The following is a 25,037-nucleotide window of genomic DNA, read 5'->3' as shown; positions in this document are numbered from 1 at the left end:
CGACACCTTCCAGTGGCAACACAGTTATCCTTATGGTGGTTGACCGGTTCTCAAAGATGTGTCATTGTATTCCACTTAAGTTGCCCACTTCTAAGGAACTGGCTTCCATTTCTGCCCGGGAGATATTTCGCTTACATGGGCTACCCAAGGTGATTGAGTCGGACAGGGGTAGTCAGTTTGTGTCCCGGTTCTGGTGAGCCTTTTGTGCACAGCTGGGAATTCAGTTTGCTTTCTCCTCTGCGTATCACCCACAGTCTAATGGGGCAGCAGAACGAGCCAATTAGTCCTTGGAGCAATTCCTACGTTGCTATATTTCTGACCATCACAACTGGTCAGACCTATTGCCATGGGCAGAGTTTGCTCACAACAGTGCCTTGAATTCTGCTTCCCGATTGTCTCAGTTTATGGCGAATTATGGTTTCCAACCTTCCCTGTTGCCTGACGTTTGTTCCACAGAGTATTTCTGCGCTAGAGGGGCATCTCCGTGGTCTTCGTTCCACTTGGGCACAAGTACAGGAGGTTTTGCGTCATGGTAATGCTAGGTACAGACTCCATGCTGACCGCAGACGCCTGCCTGCGTCTTCCTACCAGGTTGGGCACAGGGTCTGGCTGTCATCTCGCAACCTCCACCTTCGTGTTCCCTCACTGAAGTTCAAACCCCGGTTTATTGGGCCTTTCCGTATCCTACGCAGGATTAACCCAGTGGCTTACGCGTTGGACCTTCCTCCTAGTATGCACATCTCAAATGTGTTTCATGTCTCCTTATTGAAACCGTTGGTCTGCAACCGCTTTACCACCTCGGTGCCACGTCCTCACCCTATACAGGTTGAGAACCATGAGAAGTATGAGGTACAATCCACTGTTGACTCTCGTAGGTTCCATGGGCGCATACAGTACCTGGTGCATTGGAAGAGTACGGTCCAGAGGAACGCTCCCGGGTCTCATCCTCGGACGTACATGCTCCTGCGCTCCGTGATTTCCATAGACTGTTTCCCCTCAAGCCCGGTGGTCCTCCAATGGGGAGGGGTCGTTGAGGAGGGGGTTAGTGTCAGAGCTGGCTCAGCCCTTCTCTAAACTGGCCGCTCAGCTGTCGGCTAATTGCCAGCTCTCATCTCTCTCCACAGTTAACCAGCTGTTGTGGATCTGCTCATCAGTCCTGCCTACTTAAAGATCTCCAGCTCACTTCATTTCTGCCTTCACCTTGGTCACATCACAAGAAACCATCTCCTGCAATCCTGTTTAAAGACTGGCTTTGCTGACATGCCTTCTGGCTCCTTATCCTGCTTGATGTTCCTCTACTTGGATCCCTGACTTCTGGCCCGGCTGATTACCTGATCTGGTTACTGAACTCTGGCCTGGCCGATTACCCAATCCGGTTACTGAACTCTGGCTTGGCTAACTACCCGATCCAGTTACTGAACTTACTGCTTTGACTACGCTAACTCCATTTACCTTTTTATTAATAAAAAAGTGTGAAGGGGCCCTTCCCCTTGGTCCAGGTGGTGACAGCTGAGGTAATTTGTCTTCCAGCTATCCAGCAGAGATTGCTGGAAAAAATGCTTCTCTGTCCATGAGATGATATGGCTTGCTTCCTTCAAGGCTGCATGACTCTTGGTACCCCTTTTGTAACTGGCGCAATCCACAGCCATTGCACTGAATGCACCCCAAGTGAGTGTCTCTGCAAAAAGCGGTTCAAATGGTGAAAAGCCACTCATCACTCTGAACGCCAGGATGTTGATGGGCAGCTTTGGCCCATGAGGGATTGGAACACTCCTCCCCAACCTGAAACACTGTCATCTGTTCTTACTTTCAAGAAGAAGGTCAATGCAGAAACTATTTTTAAAACCCTTTGAAACTGCAGCAGCTTTCTTGCACTTGCTGCCATATCCTGTCTGAAAATGATTTGATTAAACTATTTTAATTGCATGTTGATCAGGGGAATCAGGGGGAAACAGGATAATTTTAGATGCACACATTACACTTTTTCCCCTTTTTAATTCCAGGTTGCTTTAACTGACATATGTGGAGCTACAGATAAAAGAAATGAGTAGATACAAAATGTGACAATGTTACTTTGCATCTCCCCATCTAACTTCGGAAAAGGTGTTTATAAACACTGTGACAGGCGGTGTTGTTCGACAGCTGCAGTACCTTTTACAGCTGCTGTAGTTAAACAGCAACTCCCAGCTAGAATTTTTACAGTCAGAAATGGCCTGCAAGTTTAAGGTGGAGGGTGGGAGAGCAGCAAGTCAGAAGGACTGGGCATACAACATACATTCATACATTACGGCTAAAGTTTTTTGGGTGTGTATAGTCCACCCAGTGTCCATAACTGGTTAAGATAAACAAAGCAAATATATGAGAAAAAAATGTCAGGGTCTTCACAAGAAAAGATGAAACATACCAGTTTCTGCTAGCTGGTGCAATACACAGGGCTCTCCAGACATAACAGGACTGATTGCTCTCCAGTACTACAGCATTAACCAGGTCACTGCGCTGGGGTTTATAGCCTTCGGGAAGTATTACGGAGTCCATTGCAAAGAATATGCTTTCATTAATTACACCAGTTGTGCCATAGAAAGCTGTAATTTTTATCTATATGCAAAAAAGAAAAGTGAAATTATTTGAAAACTTTTTTTTTTTAAACTGTTAAAGAAAAAAAAAAATATTTAAGTTTACATTCTTGTACTTGTAATACAATGTTTAACCAATTGCTTACTGGGCACTTAAATCCCCCTCCTATCCAGACCAATTTTCAGCTTTCAGCGCTGACGCACTTTGAATGACAATTGCGCGGGCATACAACACTGTACCCAAATAAAATTTTTAGCATTTTTTTTTCCCACAAATAGAGCTTTCTTTTGGTGGTATTTGATCACCTTTGCGTTTTTTTTTTTTTGTTAAAAAAACTGTAAAAAGACCGAATTTTAAAAAAAGGTAATTTTTCTCCTTCATTGATGTACGCTGATGAGGCGGCACTGATGGGCACCGATGGGTGGCAGTGATGGGCACTGATCGGTTACACTGATAGGCACCACTGGTGGGCATTGATAGGTGGCACTTGTGGGCATTGATAGGTGGCACTGTCAGGTGGCACTGGCACTGGCAGGGGGTACTGGTGGCACATATGAGGCAGAATTGCCTCTTCCTCTCCGGGACCGATGTCCCTTGCTGATAAGCCAGTGATCGGCTTTTTTTTTCTCCTCGCGCTGCCAGCATGAGGAGAAAGAAAAAACGATCACAGAGCTTTTGTTTTGATCATGTGATCAGCTGTCATTGGCTGACAGCTGATCACATGGTAAGGGGCCGGGGCCGGGACCGGCCCCTTACTCGCATCGGTGATCGCCCGAGTCTCAGTGACTCGGGGAGGTGAGAGAACCGAGCCACCGAGCATTGCAACCGAGCCACCGACCAGTGCAAAGGGGGACAGCTGCAGCATTGGTCTGATGCTGCATCCACCTAGGTAAGTATGAATATCCCAAAAAAAAAAAAAAAAAAAAAAAAAACAAAAACATACTTCTCTTTTAAGCTTTGACAATAAAACCTCAAAGCTGATTGGTTTCCTTGCAGAGCTGCACCAGATTTTGCACGCTCCAGTTTTAGTAAATCTCCACTACTGGCACATTTGTGTTTAGCTTTTTTAACTACTTGGCGCCCATGCTATAGCCGAAAGACAACTACAACGTGGGCTTAAAATGCTGGGAGGGCATACATAGACATCCTGTGGCACGCAGGTGGCGCGCTCTGTGATCGCCGAGTCCTTGGGACTTCGCTGATCACATCATGGCCCTTTACAACGCGATCAGATGTCAGCCAATGACAGCTGATTAAATAATGTAAACAGAAGCCGGTCATCAGCATTTTTTTTTCCCTCGCGCTGACAGCTTGAGCAAAAAAGAATAAAGCCGATTACTGGCTTTTGTAAGGAGGGACAGAGGTCCACACAGTGCCCACCAGTGCTGCTAACCAGTGCCACCTATCAGTGCCGCCTCAGTACACATCAATGAAGGAGAAAAATTACCTGTTTGGACAATTTTATAACTATGAAAAAACTGTTTTTTTTCTTCAAAATTTGACGTATTTTTTTGTTTGTTTAGCAAAAAATAGAAAACCCAGCTGTGATTAAATACAACCAAAATAAAGCTTTATTTGTGTGAAAAAAAAATTATAAAAATTTCATATGTGTACAGTGTAGCATGACTGCACAATTGTCATTTAAAGTGCGACAGCGCTGAAAGCTGAAAATTGGCCTGGGCAGGAAGAGGGTATAAGTGACCAGTAAGCAAGTGGTTAAAAGCACGAAAAGTTGTCTGGAGGGTATAAACTCTTTTATGCCTCCTAATCATTTTCCAATAAATGTTCCTGCTTTAAAGTAGGCTTAGACGCGTTTCTTGGCATTTACATGAGATTTCATTCTTTCAGCTACAATCAACTCCACAAAACCAACACTAAATTGTGAATCAAGGTTTCTTGATTTGATCAGCTTCTCTAAATACTGACCCTGTAAACCAGGGATGCTAAATACTGACCCTGTAAACCAGGGATGCCCAACATTTTGAAGAGCAAGGGCCACTTAAGTGATTTGGTAACCGGTCGCGAGCCACAATGAGTAGAGCGGGCAGATGACAGGTTCGTGTCCACTCTGTATATGGAGAGCGGACACAGCCCACTCCACTCTATGGACCCTTCAATCCTATCCGCCCAGGCGGAAAGGGGTGGATCCCCTTCTGTTCAATCTGAGGATCAGATTGGAGGTAGGCGGTGCACCTGTGGATCAGTTTGAAAGCAGCCCAGTAACCACTGCAGAACAGATATGATCATATTTGGTATCACTCTGCCTGTGACAGGAGCCAGCACTATACAGGAAGCATCAGCTTATGCGGCTCTGCTCCGCAGCCACCTGCCTTCTCTACCGCCGGCTTCATTCACAACACTGATGCTCTGGGATGTCCGATCTGCGATTGTCAACCAGCCATCACAGAGCAGGAGGCCGCAGGCCACACCAGAGGGCTCCACGGGCCACTGGTTGGGCACCCCTGCTGTAAACCCTTTCGAACATCTAGTTTACAAATGTACATAGAAGACTATAGGATGAATTTCGATCCGTTGAAGAATATTTGCCTTGTGGACCTGAACAATACACTTTTGACGCTAGTGTGCCTGAGGCCTTAGGAAGGAAGGAGGCTCTAGGTCTCAACAATTTGCCCTTGTGTAGAACAAAAGGGTCAATTCACACACGCCTTGTAGAGGTGATGACAAGGAAAGCAACTTTGTGAGTAACAGTGGAAAGAGGAATATCCCCAATAGGTATAAAAGGCTTTAATATCATGCTTGACTAGCGGATACCCCAACCACAGCAGCCGGGGAATGACAACTCTGGACACAGAAGTGTCAAGATACCCTGGACTTTCCTGTAAAAAAACAATATCAAGCTCACAGCTGCACGGCTAGAACATTTTTTTTTTTACCTTAAAGTGGTTGTAGATGCTAAAGGTTTTTTGCCTTTCATACACTGTGTGCACACTCATTAGTTTTGCAAGGTCTCAAGTGTGAATGGGGAGTAGGTGTGTTAAATTTGGAGTTATAACTCTCACTCTCTCATACTGGTCACTGGAGGTTCAATATGGCACCTCATGGCAAAGAACTGAGGATCTGAAAAAAGAATTGTTGCTCTACATAAAGATGGCCTAGGCTATAAGAAGATTGCCAAGCCCCTGAAACGGAAATGCAGCACAGTGGCCAAGACCATACAGGACAGAGAACAGGCCTCGCCATGGTCCACCAAAGAAGTTGAATGCACGTGCTCAGCCTCATATCCAGAGGTTGTCTTTGGGAAATAGACATGAGTGCTGCCAGCACTGCTGCAGAGGTTGAAGGAGTGGGGGGGGTCAGCCTGTCAGTGCTCAGACCATACGCCACATAGTGCATCAAATTTGTCTGCATGGCTGTCATCCCAGAAGGAAGCTTCTTCTAAAGATGATGCACAAGAAAGACCGCAAACAGTTTGCTGAAGACAAGCAGACTAAGGACATGGATTACTGGAACCATGTCCTGTGGTCTGATGAGACCAAGATAAACTTATTTGGTTCAGATGGTGTCAAGCGTGTGTGGCGGCAACCAGGTGAGGAGTACAAAGACAAGTGTGTCTTGCCAACAGTCAAGCATGGTGCAGGGAGTGTCATGGTCTGGGCTGCATGAGTGTTGCCGGCACTGGGGAGCTACAGTTTATTGAGGAAACCATGAATGCCAACATGTACTGTGATATACTAAAGCAGAGCATGATCCCCCTCCCTTTGGAGACTGGGCCCCAGGGCACTATTCCAACATAACGACCCCAAACACACCTCCAAGACGACCACTGCCTTGCTAAAGAAGCTGAGGGTAAAGGTGAAGGACTGACCAAGCATGTCTCCAGACTTAATCCCTATTGAGCATCGGTGGGGTACCCTCAAACGGAAGGTGGAGGAGCGCAAAGTCTCTAACATCCACCAGGTCCGTGATGTCATCATGGTGGAGTGGAAGAGGACTCCAGTGATAACCTGTGAAGCACTGGTGAACTCCATGCCCAAGAGGGTTAAGGCAGTGCTGGAAAATAATGGTGGTCTCACAAAATATTGACACTTTGGGCCCAATTTGGACATTTTCACTTAGGGGTGTACTCACTTTTGTTGCGAGCGGTTTGGACATTAATGGCTGTGGGTCAAGTTGTTTTGAGGGGAAAGCAAATTTACACTGTTGTACAAGTTGCACACTCACTAATTTACATTGTAGCAAAGTGTAATTTCTTCAGTGTTCTCACATGAAAAGATATAATAAAATATTTACAAAAATGTGAGGGGTTTACTCTTGTGAGATACTGTGTATATGTATACACACAGAAAAGTATTTATAATAAATATATACATAGTTTTAACAACTTGCACCAGGTGCAAGCACAATCATGTACCTTTCTTCTGGGTTTGGGACACATACAAGTACCAATGATTTTGGCTGAAATCAGCTGTGTTCGATCGCACGTAGAGTTGTGTGTGCATAGAAAACAGCGATCTGGCTGTTTCTTCTCCCTGAAAAGCAGGAAGAAAAAACAGCCAGACCGTAAAGTAAAAGCAGCACACATTACACATTGTTAGGCACACAGTAAACCCCTTGATTTCCCCTAGATGTTAACACCTTACCAGCCAGTGTCATTAGTACAGTGTCAGCATAGAGTATTATCACTGATCACTGTATTAGGTTCACTAGCGACGTCTGTGTCAGTTAGTGACCCTCCCAGATATTGTCTGTTAGCGCCACCCTATCATCGTCCCACTCTAAGCCACTGATCACCGCTATTACAGTATAGCATCTATAGCTGTGGAAATTTTATAATATATATCTCTCTCCATACACATACACACACACACACACACACACTTGTAGAGGCTATAAATTTTGCACAAACCAGTTAGCCACTAGCCGACCAGCTAACACAGATATACTGCAGCAGGTCAGCTCTCCTACGCGAATCGCCATACCTGTAAGGCGGATCGCGCTCTTACTCCCACTGCATGAGCGTGCCCACGGGTCGGGGGGACTCGATGTCCGCCGGCGACTCGCCATTGCCTAGTACAGAGGCAGAATGGGGATCTGCCTTTGTAAACAAAGTGGATCCTCATTCTGACAGATGACATGACAGATCTACTGTTCCCAGTCATCGGGAACAACGATCTCTGTCATGTCCCAGGCAGACCATCCCCTCTACAGTTAGAACACACCTAGGGAACACACTTAACCTCTTGATCCCCCCTAGTGTTAACTCCTTCCCTGCCAAAATGTATTCGGCCACATGTCTTTGGTAAAAAAAAAAAAAAAATGTCAATAAGTGTATATTTATTGGTTTGCGCAAAAGTTATAGCGCCTACAAACTAGGGTACATTTTCTGGAATTTACACAGCCTTTAATTTATGACTGCCTATATCATTTCTTGAGGTGCTAAAATAGCAGGGCAGTACAAAACCCCCCCAAATGACCCAATTTTGGAAAGTAGACACCCCAAGGAAATTGCTGAGAGGCATGTTGAGCCCATTGAATATTATTTTTTTTTGTCCAAAGTGATTGAATAAGTGTGAGGCTGACCGCAGATCAGCCTGTGTTTGTAGGAGGAGTCAGGCTGCATAAAGCCTGCCCTCCTTTGCCTCTTTCCTTGTGGTCGTAGGATCGTCATTTGCGGGCGACTCGGACGTCATTTTCGGGTTGCCGATCGGTCGAGGGAGACATGCGGCGGGTTTGTTTCTCCCTGCTCAGTGGCAGGATTCAGCAAGCGTTTCCTCACCACGGGTTGTCGGAGGGCTTAGTGCGCGGCAGGCGCAGGTAAGGGGGGACGTGCTTCGGTCTGTTTTGACTACGATCCAGGGGAGGCTGGCAATTATCATTAGGCTGGAAGCGGTGGGGAATGTTACCCTGCTTTTATATGCAGCCTTCAGGGTTGGTCAGGGGGGTCCACAGGCAGGTGGCCACCTCCACCTGGACTGTCTCAGGCATCTACTGGCTGGTAGTTCCCCGCTGTCCGCCCGCGGATGGCGGTCTCAGCCCCTCTCCGGCGGCGGTGCAACTGTCATCAGCATCTTCGCTTGTCAGTGGGCACAGCGCATCCTCATGCTGTAAGGCTGCGGATGGGGGTGTCCTTGGTAGTATAGTTCGCAGACAGGGCAGCCTGCGGGTGCTGCCATTTCACCTGCATGGGGCCACGCTGCTAGCGCCCGGTTACCTCGTTACCACGCTTGCACGATAAGTATGAGTTACAGAGGTTAATTCAGGCTGTGGGGTTGTCATCGCCTGTCATCTCATTATATTCTGTGGGGGTCCTTTGGGGGCATGCAATTTACAGTTTCTCATGCAAATTACGTTCTCATGCAAATTCACGTTTTTCCCGTGGTTCCCACGTATCCCGTGGTTCTCACGTTTCCCGTGGTTCTCACATTTCTTGTCTTTGTCTTACGTTCGCTGCATTTTCGTTAGTTAGTGCTTACATCCAGGATCTCTCACGTCTACAGATCCATACAGGCTGAGGTTTTGTTTGTAATTGATTGTTGTCCCACATTCTTCTCGCCTGTAGTTCATACGTCATACGTCCACTTCACCATTACACCTTTACTACTACCCACCACAGTCTGTGGGGACCTTAGCCTTGAGTGTTCGTTTTTAATTTTCCTGTCTTGGCGCTGCAGGTTGCTCGGGCTGGCTTACTGCATACAGTAGGGTGGTGTTGTCATTAGGTTTACATTCATGCGCTGTTGGTCTTGTCATTCCAGCACCCACATCCTCATACTTGTCAGGTAGTAGGGGTGTTATATCATTAGCTGGTTGTCTGTAATGTTCTCTGGTCGCTTTTACACAGCTGGGTTGTCCATGTTCTTCCACTGCAGGTTACCCATCACGTCTATGGGTTGATCAGATTGAGGTGATCGTTTTTAATTGGCTTGTTCGGTGGCAAGTCTCCTCATCTGTTCTTACGTTGCTTACATATTTCATTCAAACTCACGTTTCTCATGCAATTTACGTTTCTCATGCAATTTAACGTTTCTATACCAACTCACATTTTCATGTTTCTCTCGTTTTCCCAGGTTTCTCATGTTTTCCCAATGGTTACTTTCGTTTCTCACGTTTCTCATGTTTTTCATCAATTCACGTTCTCATGCATACGGCGTTTCTTATGCAGTTTGCATTTTTCTGGCAGCCTCGGTTCTCATGCTGCTCACGTTTTCATCAGCTCGCGCCATGCATATGTTTCGGTTCCTTCACGCAGCTTACGTTCCTGTCACAGGTTTCTCAGTCTGCTCACGTTTCTCTTGCAGGTTATGTTGCTGACCCAGTGGTGTATCATGTCCACTCAGTTCATGGTTACTAATTTCATAATTTTGCAGGGTACCGTTCATAGGTTTTGTCTTCACGGTTGAGTTGGTTGGTTTTAATTGGCGTGAGCAGCTGCAATTCTTCTTATCCAGGTTACATTCTTATATCTCGGGTCTGTTTCATAAATTTACATCTTGCGTTTTACTTCAGCACTCGGTCACGTTTTCAGGTTGCAAGTTCCGGTTATGCAGGACATGCCTCAAGCAGCGGATATTGGGGACTTCGCTTCTACCCCTCCTTCTCCAGCTGGTTGGGTCGGAGCACAGTAACTCACCCTCTCTCAGAACCTGGTCCGTCCTAAGGCTTCATTTTTCACATTTAGCTAGCTTCAACTCTTGACCCGATGGCAGTATTTCAATTCAGTGGATTGCTTTCCCAGCTTCAGCAAGGAAAGCTCAGCTTTTTAAGTTACTGTTCCCTTGCTCGTCGGAGCAGGTTACCCAGCGGTTGCAGTTTCTTCCCTGTCCCAAATGCACACTACCTTTAATTTCCTACCTACGTCCGGCCAGGAGTGGCAATAGTATGGAACGATTGGTATGGCAGCTCCAGCAGATTCTATTGGCTCAGGGGCTTTAGTGGATTCCGGAACCTTCTGTGCCTAGGCCGGTATCAGTAGGCCCAAGTCTTGGACGCAGATGCTGGCAACCACGCCTTTTTTTCGGTTTCTAGCATTTTGTGATGGATTGGGTTTCTATTTGGCTGACGCAGCAGCCTTGATCGGTAAGTCTTTATTTTGAATACCAGGGAGGCTCATGACACTGCTTGGGATGTTTTCCAAGCTTTCCGGTCAAGGTTTCCTAGTTCTGATGGTAAAATCCAGTTACTATTTGTTTTCTGTTTTTTGCCTCTTTCAAATCATATCGGCCTACAGCACTATCATGTCGTATCTGGCTGGGACTCAGCATTTCAGGTTGTTGGAAGACCCCGACAGGCCTTTCTTTATTCTCTGCGCACTCTATTTAAGCCATCCTCAGGGATCCTGTAGAGTAGCCCTCCTGCTGTGCTCAGCAGACTTCCCATCGTGGGTCATATTTTCCTTGACGTATCTATCATGCTCTCAAGGTCTCCTTTTGCATTGGTTACCAACTTGGTGCTCAAAGCAGCGCTATAGCTGGCCTTTTGAGGGTCCTGAGGCCAGGGGAGTTGCTCTTCTGGCCCAGGGTCTCAATTACTTTTGGCCAATCAACTGGTTTTGCACCCCGGCCTTTTGTTACATCGGCATGCTTGCAAGACGCAGCAATCGGGAGGCGGCACTGTCGTCAGGTTCTTGGAGCCAGGCAAGGCGTGGTGCCCGGTGTTGGGTTTAAACCAGCTCGGCAGTGCTACATCTGATAAACCCAGGGATGGTCCTCTGTTGTCTTTTCCTAGCACTCCCCTCTCCGTAGCTCAATGCATACTTCATTGCGCCCCCCTTTTTTGGCCAATCAGGGTCTGGACCCTAAGGCATACTTTGGCATTAATTCAAGGTAGGAGCAGCTTCTGTGACTTTGCGCCAGGGGGCCCTGGCCCATATTTGGTATTTGGGTAGTTGGAGGTTGTCTTGTTTCTCTGGGCATGTCCCAGAGCCACTTTTGAGATGCCACAAGCGGTTGTCAATCTGGCAGATTGTGCGTTATTTCAGTGTGTATAAATCTGGTTGTTAAGCTTTCATCCTACTGGGTTATTTTTGCCCCCTTTTAGGCATACTGACCACGTGACCCAGGCACACTTCAGGTCTATGTTCTCTGTTGCTCTTTGTTCCTTTCCTACACTATCCACAGATTGACTCCGAGTACAATGAAAAAAAAAAAAAAAAAATTTACAAAAAGTTGTCACTAAATGATATATTGCTCACACAGGCCATGGGCATATGTGGAATTGCACCCCAAAATACATTCAGCTGCTTTTCCCGAGTACGGGGATACCACGTTTGTTGGACTTTTTGGGAGCCTAGCCGCGTACGGGGCCCGTAACCAATCACCGCCTTCAGGATTTCTAAGGGCGTAAATTTTTGATTTCACTCCTCACCATCTATCACAGTTTTGAAGGCCATAAAATGCCCAGATGGCACAAAACCCCCCAAATGACCCCATTTTGGAAAGTAGACACCCCAAGCTATTTGCTGAGAGGCATGTTGAGTCCATGGAATATTTTATATTTTGACACAAGTCGCGGGAAAGTGACAATTTTTTTTTTTTTGCACAAAGTTGTTACTAAATGATATATTGCTCACACAGGCCATGGGCATGTGTGGAATTGCACCCCAAAATACATTTAGCTGCTTCTCCTGAGTACGGGGATACTTTTTGGGAGCCTAGCCGCGTAAGGGGCTCCGAAAACCAATCACTGCCTTCAGGATTTCTAAGGGCGTAAATTTTTGATTTCACTCTTCACTGCCTATCACAGTTTCGGAGGCCATGGAATGCCCAGATGGCACAACCCCCCCCCCCCCCCAAATGACCCCATTTTGGAAAGTAGACACCCCAAGCTATTTGCTGAGAGGCATGGTGAGTATTTTGCAGCTCTCATTTGTTTTTGAAAATGAAGAAAAAAAAATTTTTTTTTTCTTTTTTCAATTTTCAAAACTTTGTGACAAAAAGTGAGGTCTGCAAAATACTCACTATACCTCTCAGCAAATAGCTTGGGGTGTCTACTTTCCAAAATAGGGTCATTTGGGGGGGGTTGTGCCACCTGGGCATTCCATTGCCTCCGAAACTGTGATAGGCAGTGAAGAGTGAAATCAAAAATTTACATCCTTAGAAAGCCTGAAGGCGGTGCTTGGTTTTCGGGGTTCCGTATGCGGCTAGGCTCCCAAAAAGTCTCACATATATGGTATCCCCATACTCAGGAGAAGCAACAGAATGTATTTTGGGGTGTAATGTCACATATTCCCATGGCATGTTTGAGCAATATATCATTTAGTGACAACTTTGTGCAAAAAAAAAAAAAAAAAAAAAATTGTCTTTTTTCCGCAACTTGTGTCACAATATAAAATATTCCATGGACTCGACAAGCCTCTCAGCAAATAGCTTGGGGTGTCTACTTTCCAAAATGGAGTCATTTGGGGGGGGTTGGAACTGTCCTGGCATTTTATGCACAATATTTAGAAGCTTATGTCACACATCACCCACTCTAACCACTTGAAGACAAAGCCCTTTCTGACACTTTTTGTTTACATGAAAAAATTATTTGTTTTGCAAGAAAATTACTTTGAACCCCCAAACATTATATATTTTTTTTTAAAGCAAATGCCCTACAGATTAAAATGGTTTCATTTTTTTTTTTTTTTTCACACAGTATTTTCGCAACGATTTTTCAAACGCATTTTTTGGGGAAAAAAAACACACTTTTTTAAATTTTAATGCACGAAAACACACTATATTGCCCAAAGGTTTGATGAAATAAAAAACATGATCTTAGGCCGAGTACATGGATACCAAACATGTCATGCTTTAAAATTGCGCAGAAACGTGCAGTGGCGACAAACTGAATACATTTTTAAAAGCCTTTAAAAGCCTTTATAGGTTACCACTTTAGATTTACAGAGGAGGTCTACTGCTAAAATTACTGCCCTCGATCTGACCTTCGCGGTGATACCTCACATGCATGGTCCAATTGCTGTTTACATTTGACGCCAGACCGACGCTTGCGATCGCCTTTGCGCGAGAGCAGGGGGGGGACAAGGGTGCTTTCTTTTTTTTTTTTTTCTTTTTTTTTTTCTTTCATTTTTTTTTTTTAAATCATTTTTATTGTTATCTCAGGGAATGTAAATATCCCCTATGATAGCAATAGGTAACGACAGGTACTCTTTTTCGCCCTCAAAGCATCTGACCACACCAAGATCGGTGTGATAAAATGCTTTCCCAATGGCACTGTTTACATCCGGCGAAATCTCGCAGCTTCCAGTTTCTTAGGCCATAGAAATGTTTGGAGCCACTCTGGTCTCTGATCAGCTCTATGGTCAGCTGGCTCAATCACCGGCTGCATTCTCAGGTGGGGGAGGGGGGGGCATTCCCTCCCACTGCTTGTAAAAGCAGTCTAGAGGCTAATTAGCCATTAGGATTGCTTTTACATGAAAGCCGACCGCTGGCTGAAAAGAATGATACCAAGATGATACCTAAACCTGCAGGCATCATTCTGGTATAACCACTCAAAGTCCAGCAACATACCAGTACGTTGCTGGTCCTTGTTGGGCATATATTGTAATTTTTTTTTTTTCATGCGGCCTGAAAGAAAGAAAGAAAGAAAGAAAGAAAGAAAGAAAGAAAGAAAGAAAGAAAGAAAGAAAGAAAGAAAGAAAGAAAGAAAGAAAGAAAGAAAGAAAGAAAGAAGAAAGAAAGAAAGAAAGAAAGAAAGAAAGAAAGAAAGAAAGAAAGAAAGAAAGAAAGAAAGAAAGAAAGAAAGAGAGAGAGAGAGAGAGAGAGAAATAAAAATGACCACTTTTTTTTTTCTTTTAACACACTTTTTTTTGTAACTGTTATAACTGTAACCGGTTCCAGGTTCGGGTCTCTCAAAATGCGATGGCATCTTGGGAGACCCTGTGAAAGAGTGCCTAGTCTGTGCAATGCTGTACGCTACACTAATACTCAACTAGTGTATGGTAGTGTTCAAAACATTCACCAATGCAAAGACCAGGATTGTCAGGACAGGAGGGACAATAATAGCGGGTGTTACGGCTAAATCCGCGCTTTTTTGGGGGGGTTCGTTGGGCAGGGGTACTCGGGAGGACATAAAGAAAATGCCTCTCTCTCATGCAGCCGACTGCATTTGGTTGGGGATGTGAATGGGGGAAGTACGGGTGCTGCAGAAGGAATTGGCGAATGCAGCAGGAAGGGCACTATGGGCATGACGGGCCTGTGTTTGTCTTGTTCTTGGTGGCAGCGGGACACTACTTGTGCTTGCCACCTCACCAGCTTGAGCTGCACTTATGGGACTCGCCACGTCACCAAGTGTTACTGCAGTGCTGGTTTCACTACGACCAGGGTGTACTAGGCCACTGGTGCTTGCCAGTTCACCAAAACGCTACCAAAAAAACTGTTAGTGATCAGGCCTGACTCTGCGAATGCTGCAGTTATGCGTTTAGTGTTTTGTAAGTGACAGTGATCGATCCATACTGCACTTGGGTGGGCTGGGTTGGGCTGGGCGGAGGGGCAAAATGCAGGTGCTAGCAGGTATCTGGGCTGATCCCGCTATCACTGCTTTTTTGGGAAGCCTAAACTGCTGGGGACGCTAGTATAGATCTGATTGGATCAGATATTGATCCGTTCAGATACTATACCTCCAAGGGAGGTGTACGGTGCGTGCGTGGGTGTTAGCGCTACTGGCACTAACCTGACGCTGCCTGGGGCTGGTGCTTGCCAGTTCACCAAAACGCTACCAAAAAAACGGTTAGCGATCGCAGGGATCAGGCCTGACTCTGCGAACGCTGCAGTTATGGGTTTAGTGTTTTGTAAGTGACAGTGATCGATCGATACTGCACTTGGGTGGGCTGGGCCGGGCGGAGGGGCAAAACGCAGGTGCTAGCAGGTATCTGGGCTGATCCCGCTAACACTACGTTTTTGGGAACCCTAAACTGCTGGGGACGCTAGTATAGATCTGATCGGATCAGATATTGATCCGTTTAGATACTATACCACTAAGGGAGGTGTATGCTGCGTGCGTGGGTGTTAGCGGTACTGGCGCTAACCTGACGCTGCCTGGGGTGGCACAGACCCTAAAACCTAACTTATATCACCGCCGGGCGATCAGGGGGCTAAATCTTTATTCGGTAATAAACGGCGGGTGCCCTTACACTATAAAAAATAAACTAACTAACCAGCGTCACCCGTAACACTTATACGGTTGATCACTAGTGAAAGGGTTAACTAGGGGGCAATCAAGGGGTTAAAACCTTTATTAGGTAGTATATGGGGGTCCCTGACGCTATAAAACGCTGACGGCGAACCTAAATATTTACCTCCCTAACTAGCATCACCAGTGACACTAATACAGCAATCAGAAAAACGATCGCTTAATGACACTGGCGACGGGGGGGTGATCAAGGGGTTAAAACTTTATTAGGGGGGTACCCTAGACCTAAAGGGGGCTAACAACTGCCCTACCACACTAACTGTCACAAACTGACACCAATGCAGTAATCAGAAAAAACAAAAAAAAAAAAAAAACTGCTTGGTGTCAGTGTGACGGGGGGGTGAGATCGGGAGGTGTACAGTATGCCTGGCGTGTTCTACTGTGTGTAGTGTTTGTGCACTCACATCGATGTCTTCTCTCCTTGGCGCAGGAATGGAAAATACCGAGCAGCGATGACATCACTTCCTCCATTTCATTCACCAGGAGCGATCGCGAAGGGGGGGCCACGGATGAGTGGCCTCCCCCTCACCTTTGATCGCCCCTGACAAGAATTCGACCGCTGCAGGCACCGGTGGGGGGGGGGGGTCCGATCGGACCCCCCGCCCGCGTGCAGGCAAGGACGTACAGGTAAGTCCTTATGCCTGCCCGTGCCATTCTGCCGACGTACATCGTCGTGCAGCGGTCGGCAACTGGTTAAAGAGCTCTTTTTTTTTTTGGACTTTGTTGTAAATATGAGAATTGAGATCTGAGATCTTTTTGACCCCAGATCTCATATTTAAGAGGTCCTGTCATGCTTTTTTTTTCCATTCCTTGTAATAGAATAAATGTGACACTTTTTTTTTTTTTTTTTTTTTAAGAACAGTGTAAAAATAAAAAATAAAAGGAAAAAAAAGTGAAATAAATTTTAAAAAATTTAAAAATGCACCCCGTCCCGCCGAGCTCGTGTGCAGAAGCGAACGCATATGTGAGCAGCGCCCGCATATGAAAACCATATGCGAGTTATCGCCGCGATCGTTAGAGAGAGCAATAATTCTAGCTCTAGACCTCCTCTAACTCAAAACATGCAACCTGTAGAATTTTTTAAACTTTGCCTAAACTAAGGGTAAAAGTTTGTCGCCATTCCACAAGCGGATGCAATTTTGAAGCATGACATGTTGAATATCAATTTACTCAGTGTAACATTATCTTTCAGAGTATTAAAAAAATATGGGCTAACTTTACTGTTGTCTTATTTTTTAATTTAAAAAAAGTGTATTTTTTTCCAAAAAAAAGTGCGCTTGTAAGACCGCTGCACAAATACGGTGTGACAGAAAGTATTGCAACGACTGCCATTTTATTCTCTAGGGTGTTAAAAAAAAAAAAAAAAAAAAAAAAAAAGAGATGAGAGATATATGGTTCTAAGTAATTTTCTAGGAAAAAAACAAAAACATGTATTTTAACTTGTAAACACCAAATCTCAGAAAGAGGCTCGGTCCCTAAGTGGCTAATATACAGTTATTGGGGTTTTTTTGTTTTTTTTACCAGAAAACACATAGCTGAATACATTTCGACCTTAATTTATGATGAAATTAGATTTTTTTTTAACATTTTTTATATTTTTTTATTTTTATGAGAGATCTTTTAGAACAGAAATTAAAAAAAAAATTCCAAAATGTTCTATATTTATATTATAATAATACAAAATATAAAACCCAGTGGTGATCAAAATACACACACTTAAAAAATCATTTCAGGCCTGAAGGTTAGTTAAAACTCTAAAACATTATGAAAGCAAAGTCCCCTAGAGAATAAAATGTTGGTAGTAGATACCTTTGACAGGTATACTATCCCCACTTCTGGGAGTCCGGGCCATGGTGCATTACATCACAGCTTGGCTCCCTCCTCCTTCCCCCACTGCCGGGCCAGTAGGAGAGCGCAGCGGTGCCTCGTGCATGCTCCCGGGTTCCCTTACCGGCAATGGCAGCAGCAGCAGCACCCGACAGCTGATGGAAACATGAGTTTCCATGAGTATTGCTGAGGATGGATGGATGAGTATTGCTGAGCATGGTTGGATGGATGAATATTGCTGAGTATGGATGGATAAGTATGGATGGATGGATGATTATTGCTTAGTATGGATGGATGGATGAGTATTGCTGAGGATGGATGGATGGATGAGTATTGCCGAGTATGGATGGATGAGTATTGCTGAGGAGGAGTATGGATGGGATGGATGAGTATTGCTGAGGATGGATGAGTATGGATGGGATGGATGAGTATTGCTGAGGATGGATGAGTATGGAAGGGATGGATGAGTATTGCTGAGGATGGAAGGGATGGATGAGTATTGCTGAGGATGGATGAGTATGGATGGGATGGATGAGTATTGCTGAGCATGGATCGGATGGCTGGATGAGTGCTGGAATGGGCACAGATCAGCTCTATGGGCAGTACTCATCCAGCCCACAACGCTGCTGCACCTGATCTCTCCCCTCGCACTGTATCGATTGGTACGAGGAGGGGAGAGAGGAACTGGGCATGACGCCGGTTTGTTTACAAGTGATTGCTCCGTTATTTGACGGAGTGATCACGTGGTAAACGGCCACTGTCAGTGGCCATTTACCGTGAAGGTCACAGATATTCCTGGTGCGCGCCATGACGTTCATGGATGCCCTTCCAGAATAAGCCAACCTCGCTGTAGCCGTCTTTCGGCTATGGCCCGGTCAGCAAGTGGTTAAGGCCATTTTTAGGAGCGTTTTTCACAGCTTAAAAACGCCTCTCCATGTTAGCCTATGGGCTTATGCCCACCAAAGCATTTAGGAGCTGTAAGTGGGATAGGCATTTTTAAGCTCCAAAAAACCCCCCAGGACCAGCGCTGAGGCCATAGCCCTAGTCCGGCATTTCTCTGTCTATTCAAAATCAATGGTTCCCTATGGGAGCTCATTGATTTGAATAGAAGTTGCACTAGAAGTCAGATCAAGATGATGCGAAAATGTAAAAAAAATCTTTTTGCGTTAGGGCCCCCCCAAGATGATACCATACCCTTCTGTCTGGTATGAATCTTAAGGGGAACCCTCCAAGCCATTTTTTTTAAGGGCTGGAGCTAGAGGGTATGGGTAACCACCCAGTAGTGACTGTCAAGTCATAACATCAAATAAGGACCAGATGGGTGTAGCAGACTATAGAATCTACAAGGAACAGCAGGAAAAGGCAATGGCCAGAAGATTGCCTGGCCATTCAGGACAGTGCAGTGAGACATGCGCTCCCGGCTGTGAAGCTGCACAGCGGGGTGCCCACTGTAGTATTGCCGGCACCGTGGACAGGCAGGGGAGAGAATGGAGGGTTTGGGCGGCCATGCCGCTGGATTCTGGGGCGGGGGGAGTGTCTTTATTAAAAGTCAGTAGATACACTTTTTGTAGCTGCTGACTTAACAAAAAAACGAGTGGAACTCTGCTTTGACTTAAAAAGAGTATCACCTGACAAAGTGCACTAATCCGGTGTACTACAGGATATATAGGCTTAACATAGGAGGAAAACACACTGCTGCTGGGAGGTCAAGAGGGATAGAAGCCACAGCTGCCAAACAGCCCTGTGAAGTTCACTTTACTGGCTCCATGCTGAGAGCTCCGCTGGGCTTCCCTGTTTGCACATTCCAGCACACTTGGAGTTAACACAGTGGAATGTGCAAAAGGGGAAGCCTAGGGAACCTGTCAGCACAAGCTCATATGTACTCTACCTACTGCTGTTAAAATAACTGTCTTAATGAATCCCATGTTACAATACATTAAGTGCCCCATTGTATGTGCTCTTTAAAAAATATGCATCTACATACTGCATTTTTCAGTGTCCACGCCGCTTACGTGACTGCCCAGCCCGCCACTCTCCTCTCGTCCGGTTGACATCACGGGGGGATTCTCAGCCCCGCCCGCTGACCAGATCAGAAGACACGCAGGCCGGGCAGTCACATAAGCGGCGTGGACACTCTGAAATGCGGTGCATAGCTATATATTTTTTAAATAGCACATACAGTCAAGCACTTAATGTACTACAGTCAGGTCCATAAATATTGGGACACCGAAACAATTCTAATCTTTTTAGCTCTATACACCACTACAGTGGATTTGAAATGAAACAAACAAGACATGCTTTAACTGCAGACTTTCAGCTTTAATTTGAGGGTATTTACATCCAAATCAGGTGAAAAGTGTAGGAATTACAACAGTTTGTATATGTGCCTCCCACTTTTTAAAGGGACCAAAAGTAATGGGACAATTGGCTGCTCAGCTGTTCCATGGCCAAGTGTGTGTTATTCCCTCATCCCATTTACAAGGAGCAGATAAAAGGTCCAGAGTTCATTTGAAGTGTGCTATTTGCATTTGGAATCTGTTGCTGTCAACTCTCAATATAAGATCCAAAGAGCTGTCACTATCAGTGAAGCAAGCCATCATTAGGCTGAAAAAACAAAAACAAACCCATCAGAGAGATAGCAACAACATTAGGTGTGGCCAAATCAACTGTCTGGAACATCCTTAAAAAAAAAAAGAACGCACAGGTGAGCTCAGCAACACCAAAAGACCCGGAAGACCATGGAAAACAACTGTGGTGAATGACCGAAGAATTTTTTCCCTGGTGAAGAAAACACCCTTCATAGCAGTTGGCCAGATCAAGAACACTCTCCAGGAGGTAGGTGTATGGGTGTCAAAGTCAACAATCAAAAGAAGACTTCACCAGAGTGAATAAAGAGGGTTCACCACAAGATGTAAACCATTGGTGAGCCTCAAAAACAGGAAGGCCAGATTAGAGTTTGCCAAACAACATCTAAAAAAAGCCTTCACAATTCTGGAACAACATCCTATGGACAGATGAGACCAAGATCAACTTGTACCAGAGTGATGGGAAGAGAAGAGTATGGAGAAGGAAAGGAACTGCTCATGATCCAAAGCATACCACATCATCAGTGAAGCGTGGTAGTGTCATGGCATGGGCATATATGGCTGCCAATGGAACTGGTTCTCTTGTATTTATTGATGATGTGACTGCTGACAAAAACAGCATGATGAATTCTGAAGTGTTCCAGGCAATATTATCTGCTCATAATCAGCAAAATGTTCCAGAACTCATTGGACAGCGCTTCACAGTGCAGATGGACAATGACCCGAAGCATACTGCGAAAGCAACCAAAGAGTTTAAGGGAAAGAAGTGGAATGTTATGCAATGGCCATGTCAATCACCTGACCTGAATCTGTTTGAGCATGCATTTTACTTGCCGAAGACAAAACTAAAGGGAAAATGCCCCAAGAACAAGCAGAGCATCACCAGGAATGATGTCTATGCGTTCCAGACTTCAGGCTGTAATTGACTGCAAAGGATTTGCAACCAAGTATTAAAAAGGGAAAATTTGATGGATGATTGTTAATCTGTCCCATTACTTTTGGTCCCTTAAAAAAGTGGGAAGCACATATACAAACTGTTGTAATTCCTACACCGTTCACCTGATTTGGATGTAAATACCCTCAAATTAAAGCCGAAAGTCTGCAGTTAAAGCACATCTTGTTCGTTTCATTTCAAATCCATTGTGGTGGTGTATATTTATGGACCTGACTGTAAAAAAGACAGGATTCATTAAGACAAAGTTGTTTTAACACCTATAGAGTACGCTCAGAGCGCTCTCCCAGGAGGGGCGGGGCAAGTCGGGATGACGTCACCCGCCAATCGATTATGTCGGTTGCAGCATCGATGCCGCATCAATGCTGCGATTTCAGCACCCCTAGCGGCGACGCGGGGCAGGCGGTGAGAGATGATGTCCTCTCTCTACTCCCCTCCACACCTCCAAAATTGAAGAAGCCCGGCTGTAAGGACAGGAGAACGGTGGGGCGGGCGGAGAGAGATGTCTTCTCTGCACGCCCACCCGCTCCTCTCATCCACCCACCCGCTTCTCTCATATGCCCGCCCGCCGCTTTTATGCCGCCCGCTCCCCACTGCACCCATGGCCCGGCTGCAGAGAGTAGTGGGCTGCGGCCTGATGGTTGGGGACCCCTACCCTATATTTTGCTATGACAAGTCTCTTTTTTGAGACATTAGTGCTCAATAAACACTTGTTGTCTCACCTGCCTTCTACTGAAACTAATGGAGCAGAATTAGGAAGCGAAATAATGCACCTCATCTGACAGTTGGCTTGTCAAATTTACATGCACTTACGGCTGCTGAAGTGCAATATATGTCGAAGGCACACTAACCCATAGCAATGGCAGTAAAAAAGTTAATCATGTACAAAAACATGATACAGTAACCAGTCAAAGTCCTCACTGCAAAGCGTTCTCCAGAGAATGTGAAGCTGAAAAAAAAAAAAAAAAAAAAAAAAAGGACTTTCCTACCACTAGATGCTATCCAGAAGGGGAGAGTTAAAGCCCTTTCATAATTTACCATCGGCTGGAGACACATAGTACATTAGTCCTGGTCACTAAACATAAAGACAACAGATAGAAATCATATGTTTTCCTACCTACTACATTTTACTATCACACTAACTGTCAAATGCTAACAGATTTTAAAAAACATAGGTAAAATATAGGGAGGTCATAATTTTTCTGAATGAAAAGAAATAAAATGCTGTTGACCTTGTCTACACGTTTACACCTAAGCGGCTTTACAGAGCATGCCTCGCTGATCCATGTTGAAGGATTGATGAAATACTCTGCTCTCACCCAGTCTCCTTTATATGGGGTATATCCTAAGAGAAAAAAAAAGGAAGAAGAGGAGAGATGAGAAGAACCATCACCTATCATTTAAAAAAATAAGTTGAATTTAATTAAAAAAAAAAAAAAGTGAACATTTCTATATATATATATATATATATATATATATATATATATATATATATATATATATATATATATATATATATATATATATATATATATATATATATATAATATATAATATATAATATATATATAATATATCTCTGTTTGTTCACTATGGTTCTCTAACAAACCTCTGAGGGCTTCACAGAACAGCTGTATTTATACGGGTATTAAAGTTACACACAGGTGGACTCTATTTACTAATCAGGTGACTTTCAAAGGCAATTGGTTCCACTAGATTTTAGTTAGGGGTATCAGAGTAAAGGGGGCTAAATACAAATGAACGCCACACTTTTCAGATTTCATTTATTTGTAAAACAATTTAAAGCCATTTATCACTTTCCTTCGACTTCACAATTATGTGCCACTTTGTGTTGGTCTATCACATAAAATACATTTACTTTTTTGGTTGTAACATGACAAAATGTGGTAAATTTAAAAGGGGTATGAATACTTTCTAAAGGCACTGTAGAGTGCCCCTACAGCAAGGTAAAAAAAAAAAAAAAAAAAAAAACTTCTGTCTTTAGAACCATAAACTTCCTGGCCTAGGACTACATGTCCCATGAGGCATTGCTCCTTACACATTCACAAGTTCTCAGGCACTTACTAACATGTATGGATGGTGTACTGAGCTGTATGTGTCTGGCACTATATTTCCTGATATGTAAACAAATAATGCATTCTGTATGCAGGCCAACTAATTGGCTGACCAATGAATCGATTAAAAAAAATAGACAACTATTTTCATAATCGATCAATTAGTTGTTTCAGCCCTAGCTGAGTGCCTGAGCCGGCCGCTTCCACCCCCTCCACAGCCCAGTGCTCCAGTGAGCGCGTGGGGCGGGCGGGTGGGGGGGGGGGGGTTTGGGTGGTGTTGAGACAGCGGTGACTGTCACTAGCTCTCTGCTCTGGGAGCTGTGAGAACCGAGCGATCGGCGGTGTTTGATCGCTTGGTTCTCAGTATTAGATATAGCAGGGGACAGATGCAGTATTGGACTGATGCTGCATCCATATAGCAAGTATGATTCTGAAAAAAGAATAAAAAAATAAAATTTAAAAAAACCGCCATACTTCTCTTTTAAGAACAAAAAACAAAAAACAAACCTGTGTTCAGGATTACATCAACTGATGGTTTTCTATGGAAATAAAGTTCATCTCTGCTTTTCTACTAAAAACAATCTCCTACCGCTAAACATAAGCTTTATTAAGCTTATGTTTAGCTACATAAGCTAGGTGGATAAATGTGTAAACTATGTAGTCCTAAGGAAGGCTTGTGCCACTTTTGATGTGTAACCTATCTTTATTTTTCGGTATAGTCAAAAGGCCTTCCACACAGGCCTGACTTAGTGGTCACTTGTAACATTAGAGGGTATAACACATGACCAGTAACAAACTAGAGGACGATGCAGACAAATATACCTACATTCCTTAGACCCCATTTACACAGGGGCAACACGACTTGCAGGTCGCCTCAGCGAGGCGACCTGCAAACGACTGCCCGGGCGACTTGCAAAATGACTTCTGTATAGAAGTCTATGCAAGTCGCCCCAAGTCGCCCCCGAAGTCGTACAGGAACCTTTTTCTAAGTCGGAGCGACTTGTGTCGCTCCCCTTAGAACGGTTCCATAGCACAGAACGGGAGGCGACTTGTCAGGCGACTAGGTCGCCTGACAAGTCGTCCCTGTGTGAATGGGCTGTTACATCACACACCATAAGACCATCTTACAATATTGATTATATTTGTATATAAAAAAAATACATTACCTTCACAGGCAACACTCATCGAAAAAGATGTGGTCTGATTAATTCTGCCACCGTCTTTGTTGCAGAATGTGACACTTCCAATTAAAACTTTTACATCAAGATCCAATGGCTTTGAATTACTAGTAGCATCAATTTCCCACTTGTCAGAGATGCACTGTACCTAAAAAAAAAAAAAAAAAAAAAAAAAAAATCACCAGTTTAAAAACAGGCAGAACCAGTACTATATGCCATTTTCACTGCATAGATACAGTGAGGGAAAAAAGAATTTGATACCCTGCTGATTTTGTATGTTTGCAAAGAAATTATCAGTCTATAATTTTAATAGTAGGTTTACTTTGACAATGAGACCGAACAACAAAAATATCCAGACGCTTTTAAAAAAAAAAAAAAAAAAAAAAAAAAAGATATAAAATTGATTTGCATTTTAATGAGTGAAATAAGTATTTGACCCCTTTGCAATACATGACTTGGTGGCAAAACCCTTGATGGCAATCACAGAGGTCAGAGGTTTCCTGTAGTTGATCACCAGGTTTGCGCACTCTCAGGAGGGATTTTGTCTTTGCAGATCCTCGCCAAGTCATTAGGGTATTGAGGCTGACGTTTGGTAACTCAAACCTTCAGCTCCCTCCACATATTTTCTTTGGGATTAAAGCATTACTAAACCCAGTAATATGAAAGTGGTAATTCTGCCCCCCCCCCCCCCACACACACA

The 25,037-nt window shown here is 44.4% G+C and overlaps 1 protein-coding gene across 1 annotated transcript in view; it reads right to left on the bottom strand.

Moving 5' to 3' along the window:
• MOV10L1 (Mov10 like RNA helicase 1) overlaps nt 1-25,037 on the bottom strand; it is a 286,876-nt gene that overhangs the window by 178,982 nt on the left and 82,857 nt on the right. Inside the window, exons 3-5 of the mRNA XM_073619737.1 lie at nt 24,326-24,485; nt 22,317-22,429; nt 2,405-2,595 (exon numbers count right to left, since the gene is read on the bottom strand). Coding sequence (XP_073475838.1) covers nt 2,405-2,595; nt 22,317-22,429; nt 24,326-24,485 — 464 coding nt within the window. The remainder of the gene's footprint in view (nt 1-2,404; nt 2,596-22,316; nt 22,430-24,325; nt 24,486-25,037) is intronic.

Source organism: Aquarana catesbeiana, linkage group LG03 (genome assembly GCF_042186555.1).
Source record: "Aquarana catesbeiana isolate 2022-GZ linkage group LG03, ASM4218655v1, whole genome shotgun sequence".
NCBI lineage: Eukaryota > Metazoa > Chordata > Amphibia > Anura > Ranidae > Aquarana > Aquarana catesbeiana.
This window is presented reverse-complemented; position numbering and strand designations above follow the sequence as displayed.